This window comes from Rhinolophus sinicus, linkage group LG11 (assembly GCF_036562045.2).
Source record: "Rhinolophus sinicus isolate RSC01 linkage group LG11, ASM3656204v1, whole genome shotgun sequence".
In the NCBI taxonomy this organism is placed as follows: domain Eukaryota; kingdom Metazoa; phylum Chordata; class Mammalia; order Chiroptera; family Rhinolophidae; genus Rhinolophus; species Rhinolophus sinicus.
Genome location: NC_133760.1, coordinates 64,863,999 through 64,881,321, shown reverse-complemented (window position 1 = coordinate 64,881,321; position 17,323 = coordinate 64,863,999). Strand labels below are relative to the sequence as shown.

The 17,323-nt window shown below is 51.7% G+C and overlaps 1 protein-coding gene across 1 annotated transcript in view; it reads right to left on the bottom strand.

Annotated features, from left to right (window-relative positions):
- Nucleotides 1–17,323, bottom strand: part of PLXNA4 (plexin A4) — a 411,943-nt gene that overhangs the window by 54,704 nt on the left and 339,916 nt on the right. Inside the window, exons 12-16 of the mRNA XM_019751040.2 lie at nt 16,993–17,183; nt 12,872–13,023; nt 8,671–8,788; nt 3,029–3,165; nt 1,761–1,925 (exon numbers count right to left, since the gene is read on the bottom strand). Coding sequence (XP_019606599.2) covers nt 1,761–1,925; nt 3,029–3,165; nt 8,671–8,788; nt 12,872–13,023; nt 16,993–17,183 — 763 coding nt within the window. The remainder of the gene's footprint in view (nt 1–1,760; nt 1,926–3,028; nt 3,166–8,670; nt 8,789–12,871; nt 13,024–16,992; nt 17,184–17,323) is intronic.

Here is a 17,323-nt window from a genome sequence, read left to right as displayed (position 1 = left end):
CCTGGCTGTGACCTCCTCAGGGAGTTACAGAGTTTGTCTTCGGCACAGGGGGCTATGCCAACTTTCTGGACTCACCAAGCCCTGTGGGCAAATCCTGGAACAGCTTTTTACGGGCTATTTCCCCTCTCCGTGCCTTATAGTATTCACCTGCTTTAAGGTGATGGCTAACGCTTATAAGTTTTGGGTCTTAGTAATTGCTGAGGACAAACAAATCTCATTTCAAGGAAGGCTGCTTTTTCTTGGGTGTAAGGCCGGGGGCAGCACACTCCTTCTGTAAAGGGCCAGAGAATAAATATTTCAGGCTTCCCAGGCCATGTGGTCTGCCACAGTCACTCAGCTCTGCTGATGTGGTGAGAAAGCAGCTACAGACAAAACATATGTGAATGAGCATGGCTGTGTGCCAATAAAACTTTATTTACAAAGGAAGCAGGCAGACAGCCAGATTTGGCACTCAGGCTGGAGGTTGACTCCTGGTTTATAAGATGGTTCTCTGGACTGAACTTGCCCCTGACCCCAGCCTCAGCTTGTGGAGACCATATCTTCATGCTCTCCCCTCAGGTTCCCCTCGGGTCTCCCCAACCCCGGACCCAAGCTGAAGCAGACAGAGGGAAGGATGTGCACCGAGGGGCAGGAGGAAGGGGAGCTGAGCCAGATACTACCACACTATTCATTTGCATCTCCCTTAGTTCTCTCGGGTGCCCTGAGAGGGAGTTGACTGATGGGAAACCCGGACCCAGGGAGGTTAAGTCACCTTTAAGGTCACGTGGCTGGTAAGCAGTGGAGCGGGGCTGAGCCCACTCCTGACTCCAAGCCTTTGTTCTATTCTCCATTCAGCCTCTGACACAGCAGTTTCCCCATTATCACCAGGGGCCTTGCTGTCAGGATGCCCTCTGCACCCCCTTCTCATGACCCTGCGTCCTCCAGGGCCTGGAGAAGCAGACTCACGCTGCCGGCCCACAGTTCCGTCTCTGACGTGAGATGCCCCACTGCAGGCCCCACCAAGCCAGGCTGGAGAGGGTCCCCAGGAGACTCCAGAGTTTCCAAAGCCCCAGGTGGATCCCTCAAAAGGTGGAGGCCCTGGCAGATGACCCGAGGCAGCCTGCGAAGGCTGAGCCACAGCAGCCCTGGAGGGTCGTTCCGTAACAGCATCATACTGGGCTCCCTCCATCGAGGAAACATGGTTGGTCTACTCTTGTCGGACACTCGGGAAAGAGCGGGGAAGAAGACCCAGTCCCTGCCCATGAGGGGTCTGCAGGGGAGGGAAGGACAAAGGCAACTAGAGGTCAGGGGTGAGAAGACGAAGGACGGCAGAGCTACAGAAGCACAGAGGACGGACATTGGAACTGGTGGTCAGGACGTGCTTTCCTTCCAGAGCAGGCCGAGGAGAAGCTGGATCTGATCTTCCTTCCTCCTACGCTCCTCAGCAGGACTCGAATTATTGCCCGTATTCGTGAGGTTTAGGGGAGGAGGACTGACACCTCTCCCACCAGTCACTGTGGGGGAACATGGCCCCCAAGTGCACCATCAGTCCTCAGAGTAGAGGCGACCGGCTCTTGCTGGTCAGAGCGTGGCCTCCAGGGCCAGGTCCTGCTCAGACGTGCTCCCCGGGGAAGGCGGGAGCCTCGGCAGGAAAGCCTTCTGATTTGAGGGGTGCTGTCAACCCACCCCAGTTCCTCAGTCCCCAAAGCAGGACTGGGCCCCCAGCACTCTCCTGGGCTTTTGAGAGCAGAGGAAGGAAGGCGAGGGTGGGCAGCGCCTACCTGACGATGCTCCAGTCGGGCTCAATCCGCACGATGGTGGGGTCCTCCACGTACCGGAAGAGCAGGTCCTGTGGGATCTTGGCCCTGTCCACCTGCACCGTCACTTTCGTCTCCAGCACGTCCTCCGAGGATGTGGTGTTGCAGACGATGGAGGATGGAGAGCGCCTGCAGGGAGGGAAGATGAGGAGCTGGGCTCCTGGGGGTGGAGGGGGCGTGGTGGTCCTGGGTCAGACCCCTCCAACTCATCCCTGTGGCAGGCACCTCGGAGGCAACGGTGAGCGCGACCTCAGATATAAAGACAGGTGCTGAGCCCTCTTTGAGACGAGGCCTGGTCCTTGGGCCTTGTCTTCAGCCTGCCTCACCCCATTCTCAGCAAGAATCCCGCTAAGTCAGTTTAGCAAGAATCCCCCCACCCTTGACATCTGAGCACGCTGGCCGGCCTCCAGCAAGAATCCTGTTAAGTTGGTTTCGTAAGGATCACCCTATCCTTACATTTCCTCTTAGTAATTGTCCACCCACTGCCCCTTCCCCTCTGCTTGTTGGGTGTAAATTCCCAGCTGTCTTTGCTGTACCTGGAGGTGAGGCCTAGTTCTCTCCTCTATTGCGTGACACCCACTGCGACAGTCCTGAATGAACTCTTCTTTACCATGTGAACAAGTGGCACGGTAACAAGCGTTACTAAATGCAAGGCCTGGCCTGCTGTGACTTCAGATCTGTGAGGGCCCTCAGCATGGCTCCCTCCCGGGAAAACCTCTCTCTGCAGAACCTCCCATCTCCTGCCATATCTCCTAGAGTTCTTCACTAGACACACCTCCCGCCTTCCTCCTGACCTGTCCCCCAGGTTCCCGACTCATGGAAGGCCGGCCCTTCTGGCGCTGGATAGTGGGACTAGGGGAGAGAAAATTTGGTTGCATTTGGAGAGTCAATCTTCGCTAGCTGGGCTGCTGCCCCTGCCAGCTCTGAGCAGTGCCAGCTGGCTCTGTGGCAGCTCGCAAGGAGCTATCCTGGGGGAAGGGGCTCTCGGTTCCAAACTGTGCCCTGCGGAGCCCTCGGTCTTCTGCACAGTAGGTGGCATGGGGCACCTTGGAGACATGGTGGCAGCAAGCGGCACAAGGGGCCATCCAGGGAACTGAGACAACCCTCTGCAGCCAGGGTGCCCAGGAAGCCCTCTCCCAAAGAGAACGGCCACTTTCCAGGGAGGAGGAGGCCCCTGCAGAGGTTGGCCCCTCTCTGTGCTGTGCAGCCCGAAGCCTGCCCTGCGGTGTTACCTGTGGAAGAGGCAGGGCTGCTTCCCGAACATCACCACCACGTTGCTGCCCGCGTTCAAGTTGGTGCCCGTGATGGTCACCTGCGTGCCCCCGGACATGGGCCCCCGGCTGGGCTTCAGGTCTGAGAGAGTCAGCGTCTGTGTAGGAAAGGATCTGGCCTGAGGTGCAACCAGGATGGGCCAGGCCCGCGGGCCACCTTCTGGAATCCTTATTAATGGTGACCTCCCAGAGAGCCGGCCGGTTTCCTTAGGCTTGTGTGGCTCAGCAATGTTCTGGTCCCTGGGAACTTGTATCTCTATATTTGTAATAGTAGTAATAATAATAGCTGCTATGCACTGAGTTTTTAAGTGGCAGGACTTAGATCTTCATATATATAAATAATTTAATATATATTAAATATATATAAATAATGGAACTGCCCAATCAATGCTACAAGGTAGGTATTATTACCCATCTTACAGACGAGATTCAGAGATGTCAGGCAAAGTATCCGAGATCACACAGCAGAAAAGTGGCACAACTGAGACCGGACTCCAGAGCTCTGGTTGCCCGGCCCCTCTCCAGTCTCCAGTCTCATTTGCTTTTGGAAGGTGATCTGCCCCTTCCACAGGCCTCTCAGAGAGCTGCCCAAAGCTCCCAGGGCCAGACCAGCCTGCTGTGACGGCCACAGAGAAATCCAGGGGGAGATGCAAAGAAGGGTCAGAGGATTGAGTGAAGAGTCACATTGGGGATGGGGTGAGGGGGACGCTGGGAGTTGAGGATTTGGAGTTGTAGTGTGTTCTTTCATTAGCATTTTAATGGAAAAAAACTTTCTCCACTCCCAGGTGAGAAGTCTGTATCTGCATTTAAATGAAGATTTCTCTCCACCCCCCCCCCACCCTACCCCCTCAAAGAATTCTGCACAGAAAGTTGAACTCACTCAGCTACTTGGAGTGGGAAGGCAGCCTCCCCACAGAGAGGCCTGGATCCATGACACTGGAGAAGAGAAGCCTGAAGCCTGCGGTCTGGCATGGGTGTGCACCAACCCGGGCGCAGGGCGCATGTGCACGGGGACACACGCTGACCGCTGGGCCGGGTGTCCGCCCACGCACGCTGCCCACCAGTCCATGCAGATCCCGGTCCTGCCATCCCCGCAGTACCCACCAAGCTGAGGAGTACCTTACTCTGGCTCTGCTACTGGCTCTACCGGAGACCCCAACAAGGGTGAGGTGAGGTGGGGAAAGAGCCTTCCTTTCTCAGCTCTGTCTGGATCCCCACGCTGTGTGACTCAGGACAAGTCACTTAACCTTTTTGATCACAAAATCAGGCAGCTGGGTCAAAACGTGGCTATCTCAAAGGTGCCTGACTGTTTCCTGGTGCTGTAACTCCGTGTCACCTCCTACAAAGGGTGTCTTTGCCCCAACTGTCTGCAAAGGGAGAACTTTCAGGGAGGGAGGGAGGAGGGAGGAGGAGGAGGGAGGAGGGAGGGAGGAGGGAGAGAGAGAGAGAGAGAGAGAGAGAGAGAGAGAGAGAGAGAGAGAACCAGTGCCCAGTTTCTAGGCAGGGAAGGTGGTGGTGGTGGTGGTGGTGGTGGTGGGATGGATGTTCCCAGAGAGACGATCAAACCCAGGGAATTTAAGACAGATGTGATGGGGGGCAACGTGAAAGGAGAACAGGCTCCCTGGTGTGTGTGTGTGGGGGGGGGGTCTTAGGGGCTAGAAGTGAGTAATAGTAACCCTTGCTGGCTTTGCCCTGATACTCCTGTCAGCACAGGCTGGGGGGCGGGGGAGGGGGTTGTCCTGGGGGCTGAGGGAGGACAACATGAAGACATGTTTTAAAATTGTGAGAAACTATTAATTATTCGAGACATGCTTCATACATACTTCACAGTGGGTTTGCACGGGAAACCAAATCCCGCCTCGTTTGCGACCTCTTCACTTGGCTCCCTGGATGGAGGTAGAGGGAAGGGAAAAGTACTATTTCCAAGGAGATCTCTAGGGACAGAACCGGTGACAAGGCCAAGATGCATCACAGAGACTGGCCTGATTTGTGGAGGGAAACTGAGGGAGACCCGAACCTTGTCCCCAAGCTCACCCCTGGGAAGGAGCTCCCCAGCTGAATCCAGAGTCCAGAGGAGATAGGGGCTTCTATGTGGGGCCCAAATTGTTCAACCTGAGAGGTGCCCAGCAAATCCCTACGGCAATGAGGGCTCCGAGGGCTGGGGAGCATGAGAAAGGGCCATTCCGTCTCTTCCAACCTCCCTGCCCTGCCCTTGGTTTCTACTCTGAACCCCTAGGAGAGCCTCAACCACTGGGCCTTCAAATGCAAATTGGGGTCTGGAGAGGAGACTGGGGTCCCCACCACCATTTCTCCTCCCTGAAATTCTTCCCCTGTGGACACACAGCTACAGGACAGTTCTTCAGAGAGGCCCCTCAAACAGAAAAGCGACACTAGCCTTTGAGTCCCAGGGACCCAGTAGACCAATGCATTTTTGCCTTGTGGCAACAACTCTCCTGTTTCCTGACCTGCCTTTCTGCCCCCACCTCTCCTCCTCCCTCCACCCTCTTCTCTCTCCCTCCCTTCTGCTCCCACCTTTGGTGCATCTCCATGGTGCACCTTATCCTGGGAAGAGCCTCACACTAGTGAGGATGCACACAGAAAGCCATAATCTGCCTGTATAGATCCTGCCTTTCCATTGGCTGTTTCCATGAAGCCCCGCCTGAATACCCTCCATCCAACCCCTTATCGCCCTGGATAGAAACAATCATGCAGGCAAGACTGACCTCCCTGAAACCAGAAGGGGCTTTGGATTATCTACCTCGTAGACGTTGTAAGGATTAAGCCCCAAGAGCAGATACCAGCAGATGCGTGGCAGCTACGCAATCAACGCTGCTACTCCTGGGCCCGTGGTCCTCCACCTGGGCTGCAGGTGGGATCTCCTGAGGGGCTCTGTGCCCCAGCTGCAGGCTGTGATTTAGCTCTGGAGGGCTACAGGGCATTTTGCTGAAAGACCCTCAAGACAGCCCAAGGTGTGAAGTGGTTTAGAACTGCCGAAGCACCATGGGGCTGGCAAAGAAATCAGCAACCTGAGTTTCATCTCCAAAGACTGACTGATGTGACAGAGGGGAGGGCCCCAGGAGGCAACACCGAGAGCCAGTGTGGGAAGATGCAGAGGGTCCCCGGTGAGCAGGAACTGAGTGGGGCAGGGGCAGGGCCTGGGAGAATGGGAGGCTATGGCTTAGGGCAGTGTGGGGAAGGAGACAGGGAAGGGAAGGGTGTCAGGCTCGAGCGAGAGGATTGGACAGCCCAAGGAACTTAGAGCACAGCTAGAGGCAGGGGGTGTCCTGGGCCCTTCTTGGGGGATTTAAGGAAGCCATGGTGGAAAGTGAGACTCCAGGACATGGTGACAAAGTGGAATTAGGGGAAGCTGAGCCACAGTCTGCCAAGCGTGGGGCTGGCTGACAGGCCACTGACAGAAATGGGCAGGTGAGTGGGATGCATTGTTTCTGGGAGCTGACAGCCTGGGTGGGATAGGAGAGGTGATGGCAGGACATCCAGAGGCAGTAGCCTCTGAGCGAGTCACAGAGGTGAGAGGCCTGGCTGCAGGCAGAGCAGAGACAGCGAAGGCCCAGAGGAAACATCTGCTTAATGAGGTAGTGGCTGTCCCCAGGACCATTCGCTTTGTCACTGCCAAGCGTCCACAGGATAAAAACTGTTCCAGGCAGTTGACTGGCCATGGAAATCCAGGGCTTGCTTTGGCCATGCAGCAGGGGCCTGCCTTCGCCACAGCCACCAGGCAATTTCAGAGCCAGATTTCGTGGCCAGTTTCGGCACCCCTCTCAGATACCTGGTGAGTGTTGTCTCTCTCTCTGTCTCAATCCCTCTCTCCCTCACATTGTCTCTGCTCTGCTGGAATAACAACGTGTGTATGTGTGTGTGTGTGTGTGTGTATTATAAATAAATGCATATATTATCTAAATATATATACACTTATCACTCATTGTCTCAAGGTATATAATATTGGGATTAACTTGGAAATTCCCTCAATCTTTTCAGAAGATGGTGGGGGTACAAATCCTAAACAAACAGGTAAAACTACACATCCATTAGATCCATTACATATACGTGTTCTTCTGCATGGGTTCCTGTGTGTGTGCGGTGACAGACAACTGTGTGTAAGTCAGTTGGTTCTCAAAGGGTAGAGGGAAGGGGTGGGTGGGGGGCACAAAGAGCCGGGCCCAGGCCAGGAGGGGCGTCTGATGCACGGCCCCCCCAACTCGGCGGTCCCCACTTTTCTGTCTGCATGTGAGTCCTGCATCTTCTCTCTCCTAGACTGTGCATCTCCTGAGGGAGGGGCGGGGGCTGTATTGGTCTGATGCATCACGGTGACACCCACAAGCCAGGGCCATCAAATTATATTATAAAATTCAATCAATCCAGCAAGTCTTTATCAAACAATCTACTGCGAGGTATTGTGCAAGGTGATAAGTGGTTGGCCACTGAATGGGGAAAGGAGAAAGAGGAGGACGGCCGATGAAAGAAAAGGAAGGAGGGAGGGAAGGAAGGAAGGAAGGAAGGAAGGAAGGAAGGAAGGAAGGAAGGAAGGAAGAAGGATGAAACCTGGGCTCCCAGTGACATATTTCAGGGCATTGGATGCTCAGGCATAACCTCCATCACTCAGGTTTCCAACTTCCCAAAGCCGCTCAGCATCATGAGGAAATTCTACCATCACTGCTGTCGTTAACCTGAGAAGTTAACTGGCTGGTGAAGCAGTTTGGAGAATGACGCAGGGTGCACGGCAGGGCATGGGCTCATGTCTCCAGCCTCCCTGCCATCACAAGGCTGAGAGGGTGCGAAAGCCACTGCCCCATAGAAGCCCTCACCCTGGAGCTAGCCAGGCAGCCTTTGCAGCACCAGGGAGCGTCCAGGCTGGAGGGAATTGGGGGGTTGGGTGAGAGGCCATGGGAGGGGGAGGGAGAGGCAGGGAAAGTGGTGTTGGCGTGGGAGCGGGTAATAGTGCAGGCAGAGGAAGGCGGAGTGGGTGCAGGTGAGATGTGGGATACTGAGGTGGGTTCAGGAGATCATGGGATGATGGTGAGTGGAGAAGGTGGGAGGAGTGAGGGTGATGGGATGGAAACGCTGGGTGCCAGGGGGTAGGGCAAACGGCAGGCCACGGCCCCGTAGCCCAGGTGGCAGGCACAGAAATCATACAGGAAACGATTCTAGAAGTAACAAACCTACTGTACGTCATGTTCACCACATACATGCCAAGGGTAGTGCCATTATTATCACCATCCCTGTTTTAGAAACTAAAGCACAGAATGGTTCAGCAGCTTGCCCAGGTCCACTCAGTAAGTGGCAGAAGCAGGGCTCAAACCCCCGGAGTCCTCATGCACAGGCCACACTCTCACGTTCTGTGCCACACTGCCACTCAGGCAGAAGGGGGCCCCAGGCCTGGGAGCCAAAGCCCCTTCCCTGGAACCACACCCCAGGCACAGCACAGCCTGGGTTTGAACCCAGGTCTTCTAGACTCCCAAGGCTGTACTCTCACGCGCTGTAGCACAGGCCTCCCGTGACCTTGCCGTGCGTCTCAAGGGGCCAGCAGTCGTGGTAATGAGGTCTCTGACCTGCACTTGGCATGGCCACTGGGGACCGGGACTCACCATGAAGTAATAGAGCTGTGAGGACCGGGCCATGAACTCAGGCCGACACACGGCCACACAGATCTCCACGAAGCCGGCGTGCTGGCTGGGCTTGGCCTCCCCCATCTCACACACGATCCTGCGGGGAGGAGAGGACAGACCCCACGGGTCACAGGAGGGTCACAGGACTCCCAGCGGTACCCCAGGGCCCCACTCTCTGCAGGAGGAGCTCAGGGCGGGGCGGGCAAGGAGGAGGTGAGACACCGCAGATTCTTCCTTGCGGGGGCTCCTCCCTGGTTCTCAGGAAATGAGCAACGCGGCTCACAGGGGTCTCCTGGGAGGCCTAGGCGAGGGTCCCTGCTTCTGACCTGACCCCCAGTCCCTAACCGTGAATTAGTCACGCTGTTGTGAATTACAGTGCAGGTGGTGCTTCAGCCAAACAGCTTAGGGAATAGAGCTGATGGCCCAGAGAGGTAAAGTGACTTACCCAAGGGCACACAGCAAGTCAGATGGAGCCTTGGAGCAGACCTAAGGTTTTCAGGTCCTAGCCAAGCTGCTCTTAGCTATCAATGCATAGATTTCCTCGTGCTTTCTGCTCCCAGCCCCTGCTAGGGACCTGGTGAGCAAGGACATAGTCTTGCTGTGGAGGGGAGGGGTGGGTGCGTGGAGGAGAGTTACCCATTTTTCCCTTTTTACACATTTTTATTCTTTAAATTACAAAATCTGTTCATACCCTTTGAAAACAAGACAGTACAGAAGTGTGACAAGGAAACAGTTAAATGTCCTTTTCTTCACCCCTAACCTCTCTGAAAAATTTGGTATATATATCTTTGCAGACCTTTTTCTAGACCTATGCAACTATATGTAATATGTATATAAATACAATATATATTTATAAAATATATAAATATAATCTCCATTTTACACATGAAGAAATGGAGGCACAGAAAAATTAGGCAACTTGCCCCAATGCATATGTTTGCACACACCCACCCGTAGGTATATATATTTGTTTGATATTGTGCACACACATAAACATAAGTGTGATATAAACACACACGTACAATTATATACAAATATACATATATAGAGAAACATATAATAAAAGTGAAACGTAACGACCCACTCTCCTGACCCCCTCTTTTTGCTCATCAGTGTGGCATGGCGTTTCCTTCACGTCACTGTGCACACAACTCTGCTTTTTTCTTTCACAGCTTCATAGAGTTTCATGCTACGACTTCACTGTCTTTTATTTAACCAGCCTCCCACTGACGTACGTGTAACTCATTCTGATTTTTCTCCTACTCCAAATAATCCTGCGAAACAAACCAACTTACACATACACCCGTAAGCATTGTATGTTTATCAGAATACATTTCTGAGGAGGGAACTTGCTGGGTCATTGTTTGTGTACTTAATGTTTAATAAATAGAGCAAAATAATGGTCCAAAGGGGTGGTACCCATTTTCCCTTTTATGAACGGTAATTGAGCGAGATTACTTCACTCTTTTGCCAACACTAGATATTACCAATTGTTTGAAAGATTTTCCAATAGGAAAAAAAATTTGTTTTAATTAAAATATTTATTTCCCTGATTACTAGTGAGGGTGCACATATTTTCATGTATGTGTGTGTGTGTTTTTAAATCTTATGTTGCCTTTCCTTTCACTTGTCTGAAACCCTCTATTTTTCTACTGGGTTGTCCTTTTGTAGAAGCTGCCGAATTAGGAATATTAACTTTTGTCTGTAATAAATACCGTATTATTTTATCCTACTTGGTCACCTGTCTCAACTTTGTTTATGTCTTTTGCCAACATAAAATTTAAAAGTATCTGTGTGGTTCAATTGCTCATTCTTTTATTTTATGGTTTCTGGGTTCTATCTTTCTCTTAGAACTTCTAGGTGAGAATCGAGCAAAAATATATACCTTGCTTTTCTGTCCAGATAACATAATTAATACATATTCAGTGTAAAAAAAATAGAGAATACATTAAAGCACTTGCCATGTTAGTGTAAAAAAAAAAAAACAAGAAAAAGGAAAGTACTTAGAAGAACCTGTCCCCCAATTGCATCACCCAGAAATATCCATTGTCAACATTTTTGCATACATGTTTCCAACCTGCCTCTTCATTCATAAAATTTATTAGAAACTCCGTATTCTGCTTGTAACCTGTGTTCTTACTTTATATACCTTGAGTATATCTTGGGTCATGATTCTTCTATAATATCAAATTTAATGGCTATGTAGTTTACAGTCCTGTGCATATAAAATAATTTATTGAATTGATTTAATTCCCTATTTTCAAATATGCAAATTGGCTCTAAATTTTTACTATTACAAATAAAGCTGAAATAAGCATTCTTGCCACCCCCCTCCAAAAAAAAATTGTGCGTTCTGGTTATGTAGGGAAAGTTCTAGAAGTATTATGGCCAGGCTAAAGATTTTCGACCCACGTTTCCAAACTGCAATCCAGAAAGATAGTCCCAATTTACTCTCCCAACATGAATATATGAATGTGACAATTTAAAATTGTTCCCTATTGTTTTAATTTGCATTTCACTGGTTACTACTGATTGTAACCATTTTTATATGACTTTTAGTTCTTTGTGTATCTTATGAATTGTTCATTCATGCTCTTTGCTCATTTTTTGATATTTGCCTTTTATTTATAAAACTTCTTTATATGTTAAGAAAAAGCATCTCTTAATTGTAACAGGGTATATAACCATAAACCTAGTCTATTATTCACATTTTTATTCTGCTTACGATGATTTTTGACACACAAGTTTTTAAGTTTTATTACGCAAATCTTCTAATCTTTTCCTTTATAATTTTTTCCCTTTTGCAGTTATAGAGCACCTTCCTTTTCTTGAAATCAGATAAACCCTCACCTGTATCACCTTCTAATCCATTCACTGTTTAATTTTTTTACACTTAACTTTTTCATCTGTCTGGAATTTATTTGGTTTATAATGTGAAATAAGGATCGGATACTATATTTTTTTTTCAGGGAGTTAACCAGCACCACTTACTGAATGAGCTTTCCTTTCCTTGCTGATTTGAAATGTCAATTTTATCACATACTAAATGTTTATAGATCAGGATTCTTTTTCTGGGTGTTCAACCTTACGCCACGTATCTAAATAGTGCCACAGTATTTTAGTCATGTGGCTTTATAATAATATTTTTTATATCTGGCTATGCAGGTCCCAAGTAGGGTATTTCACATTTCCCGAGACCACAATATATTGGTGGCAATCTGGTTTGGTTTTGTTCTGGGAAGGGCACAGAAAGTTGAAGGAGACACAGGAAAACCTTTGGGTCAATAAGCAACGATAGACCAGGGAAGTGAGTCCTACCAAGGTTGGAAACTTCAATCAACTGAGCTACTCTGAGCACCTTGGGAAAACCAGGAGGAATTGAATATGGCAGTACTGATGGTTCCAGAATCACTAAATCCAGGCAAAAGCCAGGAAGCAGAAATAGAAACTGCACTGACCTACCTAAAGAAGGCCTTTCAAAAGAGTCAATAACTTATGCACACAGGACAAGTAGCAAGATTTCATTCCGGGAGGGGCAGCAAAGATGGTATAGAATATAGATTCTATTGTGCTGGTAAACATTTCCTGGTTGTGTGTGCTGAGCTGGAAAATTGTGTTTACTTATTTACAAGGCGATACATGACTCACAAACCTCCTCCACCAGGTGGGTTAGAGGTTCGGGTCACTCGCTGACTGACCCTCTCAGTGGATCAGCAGAATTTGCAAAGAGAAAAACAATCCAAGTGAAGGCGGCTTTCATTTTCAGTCTCCACAGAGAGTAGCTCAGGGTCGGCTTCTTTTATAACTGGGGGAGGGCATGTGTGGGGAGTTTGGGTCAGCAGAGGGAGTTGGGTGTAACGAACTGAACGCACATTTCTCTTGCAGATTTTAATTTTGCTTTGTCTTACTCCTTCTCACCCTCACAGCCCAAGGAGGGAACAGTCACTTTTCTCTCCTTTCCCAGCCTTTTCCCCTTTCTATACTTCCCCCAATATGGCAGCTGGCCATATGCTAGTGTAGGCATAGTGTAGGCACTGGGGAGTTGTGGGTGTCCCCTCCCCACCCCTTAGAATGTTAAGGATTTTCTCCTTTGACCCCCATAAGCTTTCAGACTGTTTGTTGCTGGCTTGTCTTCCCTCCCCTCCTATACGTCTCTGCGTCTCAGGTCACCTCCACTTACTGTTCCGCAGGGATGTAGCCGTCCACCAAAGGGCTGCACTCCACGCCGGCCACCTTGACGTGGGAGGCGATGTCCCGGAACTCCAGGCCCAGGTTCTCTCCTCGGATGGTGACCTTGGTTCCCCCTTCTCGGGGGCCGGTCACTGGGATTATCTGGAAGGAGGAAGCATTGCGGTTTGGCAGGCACCAAGATAGAACCGTCACCCACTTGCTGATGGGGCGACGGGGCAAGGAAATCCTGCTGGCTTGTCTCTATCGCCACCCGGTTCCCTGAGTTGGGAACAAGTTCACCAGCGCACCCAGGTCTGGGACCGGCCAGGGGTAGGAGCTTCGCTGAGAGAGGTCTAAGTTTGTGTGTGATTTTAGGAACAGTGCTCAAAGACCCTCTCTCACCTTCCTGTTTCATAGAAGAGGGAATGGAAGGGGATCCACAGTGTTACCGGGGAATTCGTGGAAAATCATGATTAAATTTGGCTGGCATTTGCTTGTGTTGCTTCTATTCTCAAGAAAAAGGAAGAACCTCCCCCCCCACCATGCCCTGTAAACCCTCCACTCTACGGGATCCACGCATCTTTTTAAGACCCTTTTCAAATGTCACTTCCCATAGTCTCTCTCCTCTCCCTCCCCTCCTCTCCCTCCCTTTCTAACCCCCCCAAGCCCACCCCTGCAACTAAAATTTCAGGCCCCCTTCTTTGTGCTACTTTCATGGTAACATTTGTGTGGAATTCCCATCCTTCCATCTCCCACCCACTTCCTCTTCAGATCTGGAGTCTCTGACACCAGGAACAGTGTCTCACTTCTCTTTGTGGACTTTTCAGTGACAGCACCACACTTGCTTCAAGTTGAAATTGTATTGCAAACCCCAACTATCCAAGCATCTTCCTGGAGTTAGCAGAGCATTTGTCACAACCCCTTGACCTTCACTGTTTGGCTTGGTTTCTAAGGGAGATGGGTCTCATTTAGACTTCACCCTCCTGGCTGGCCTTCCCCCCAGAGATGGCACTGGTGGTGTTAAAACCCACGAGTGGAATGGTGATGTCAACGACAGAGGGCCTGCGTGGAGGGAGGGGCTCCGTCCAGTTCACGCGATCTAATGGTGACATTCCACAGGAGTGACCTTGGTGGCAGAAACATGCTGTGCCAACCTCTCCTGGCATCTGATAGACAGAGAAGGGCACGTTTCCCATTCCTGGGGCCTCTGAACTCCAGGATGTGGATCTTGGCTAATGTCAATGAGATCACAATTGAAGGAGCCCAGACAGACCATTTCCTACTCTCTCCAGCCCCAAAGATCAAAACTGGGGGTTCCATACTGGGGGGCAGTGAAAGAAATGAGGCTGGGGTGCCCCTGAGTGGCAGCTTTGCCAGGCAGAGGCTGTTCACCTACAAAAGTCGAGGTACTTCCTTCTTACACATGCAGCTGTGCGTGTTTGTGAGTGTTCATATGAGTGTGAGGGTTTGCACACGCGTGTTCCCACTGCACTGGAAACAAAGGTTCTTTGGAGACACAGACCCACTGCTGTGTGAGGGAGGTGGGCAGATATAGGGAGGTTGGAAGGGGGAGTCCATGTTCTTCCAGCCAGTCCCTCAAAGTGACACTGGCAGCTGGCAGCAGGCGCTGCCCGCTATTCCAGCCCCGACTTGTCATCCTGAAGAAGGAGATTTATCTCTGGCTCGGTCCTCGGTTCCCTGGGTTCCCCGGGGGGCGGGGGGGGGGCTGCCAATATGGAGCCAGCCAATAGCCCCCATCGCAGGGAGATTTGTTTAATTTTCCATTGCCTCCCTGCCATTTTCTTGGTCTTAGGCCAAAAAGAAAGCAAGTCCCACTGTTTTCGCCAGGCACACGGTTAGCAGTCATGCATGGCAGCATGGTTGCTTGTTAGGGGCTCTGGGGGGTATAGGAGGGGAAGGGGGGGCTGGCTGGAAAGGAGGGGGGCACAGCCCAGGTGTGGGACCAGATGCAAGGGGGAGAGGGGCACCCACTTTCCTCCCCTTCCCAGATAATTCTGCTGGTTAAATGCGTAAGTATTTCCCCCCAGTATGAGAATCACTGTTGAGATTCCTACCCATGCAGCACACTGAAGTAGGGGCTGAGGGAAGCTGCCAGCCTCTGGTAAGCCAGGAATGGGGGAGGGGGCAAAGAGCCTAAGTAGGGGTCACACCCAGAGGGCCACCCATGAAGGGTCACTGCTGGAGGAGGCTGTTCAGTCCCAAAAGCCAAGCTTCCTGCTTGTCCATGTCCCTGGTGTGTGTGCACAAAGGGAAGATACCCCCCGACGTCCCGTGCACCCCTGTGGTGAGCGAAACATATGGGTGTCTTGCCTTTGTGGGAGGAGAATGTAAACCCAAGAATCAAGAGACCTGGGGCTCAGGACCCCTTTGGTTTAAACTTGCTTAGAAGAAATAAGCATCTCTGAGCACTGGTCTTTTTATCTGGGAAAGAGTGATAATAATCGCAGCTTTGGCAAGCTTTGCGGGTTGAGTTATGTCTCCCCCGAAATCCGTATGTTGAAGCCCTAACCCTCATCCCCCCAGATCGTGACGTTATTTGGAGACAGGGTCTGTACAGAGGCCATCAAGTTAAAATGAGGTCATTAGGCTGAGTTGTAATCCAATATGACTGGTGTCCTCATAAAAAGGGTAAATTGGAACAGAGGCACGCATAGAAGAAAGCTGGGTGAAGACACAGGCAGAAACAGCCCCGTAGAAGACAACGGGAGCGGGAGAGGCCTGAACAGATGCTCCGTTACAGCCCTCAGAAGGAACCAACCCTGCCAACCTCTTGATTTCGAATTTCCAGCCTCCGAAATGGACAGAAAATATATTTCTGTTGTTTAGGCCACCCAGTCTGTGGTCCTTTGCTGTGGCAGCCCCGGGAAACCATAAGGCAGGGATGTTGTGAGGACGATGGAGTAAGGGATATGGAGATAGCTTGCAAGCAATAAAGCACCACATAGAGAGTCGGCCTGTGACTGCACTGCCAGGGTTAGGTTATCAGGTACAGGTGCGTTTGTGGGACTTCGCAGAGCTGGATACCCAGTCCGTCCTCACTGGGCACGAAGGCAGTGACCGAGCCTCCTTCTCCCTCCTCTTTTGTCCACTCTCTTTAGCTTTGTTATTAAGTCAGCATCCACTGTGGCCAAGAGGCATGAGCACCTACTGTGTGCTAAGCCTGTGCTAGGAGCACAGACATGAGGCAGATATGAGGTAGGTCCCTTTGCTGACACGTAGGTACCTCTTCCTTATTTTACGGGAATAAGGGACTCCAGCTGTGGTGGGAGGGGGGACCTTAGGAGGTCTTTCCGCCAAGAGTGTGGAGTGGGGAGCTGGGGACACAGGTGACCTAAATAAACCCAGGGGCAGCGGTTCCCTTGGCTTAGACATGTGCGGCAACGATTTTAACAATGTTGATGACGAAGGAGGGGGAGGAGAATGAGAGATCCCCGTGGGCTGGGCATGGATTCTCTCCTATAATCCTTATAACTGTCTTGTGAGATAGATGCATAGACCCACTGCACAGGTGAGCAAGCTGAGGCCTGGAGATAACGATGAATTAGCCCTGGGCTACCCAGCAGTTAGCTGACAGAGCTGGGCCTCAAACCCCGTTCTCCATCACCCACAGAGCTGCATGTGTAGCTCTGCCCTGCCCCTCAGCAGTATTTACGCCACTGCCTGTGTCCCCTGGGTGTCCTGAACTGTGCTCCAAATCCATTTCTGCATCTTACAGCTTAACGCTTGCTTTGGGTGAGTCCTGAGGCCTCTTCAATTCGACCTCCTCTACCTCCCCAGGGCTGTGCCCTTGACCCCCACGCAGCCTCTGTCATGGGCCCACTGCTTGGTGAGGCGGCCACGGCTGGAGCATCACGGCTTTGTTCCCGAAACTCTTAGAGACAAAGGGAGAGTGGCAAGGACTTAGAGTCCTTTCTCACACAGCTCACGCAGATACTCCAACAGGAGGGTCGAGCCGCTGTCTGCTTTTGACCTCCCTTGCTAGGGGCCGGGCCTCTGAGCCGAGCCTGCAGACTCTGGGGAAGCTGAGGTGCCCCAGCCAGCTGGGCACTGAATGCACCCAGCGATCCTGGGGGACCCACCACATGCTGGAGCCCCTGCACTGGGACCTACCTCCGTGATGCGGGGGTTGGTGCACTTGCTGTTGGCGCCCGCCAGCTCCAGCCACTGGCTCTCGTGGACGGGGCAGTGCTGCCGCAGCGTGCACTGGCCTTGGCCCTGGCACCAGCCACACTCGAAGTCTGGGTCCGCCTTGAGGCACAGGCCGCAGCTCTCCCGCATGGCTCCGCACTTGTAGAGGTGAACTGTGGGCAGAGGGCCAGGGGCACTTTGGGGTGGGGTGGGGGCTGGGAGGGGAGGTTGGGAGGGGAGGGGAGGCAGGGCAGGGGGGGGGCGGTGGAAGCTAGGGGTGGTGGTGGATGGCGGGGGGCTGGGAGGGGCCGGG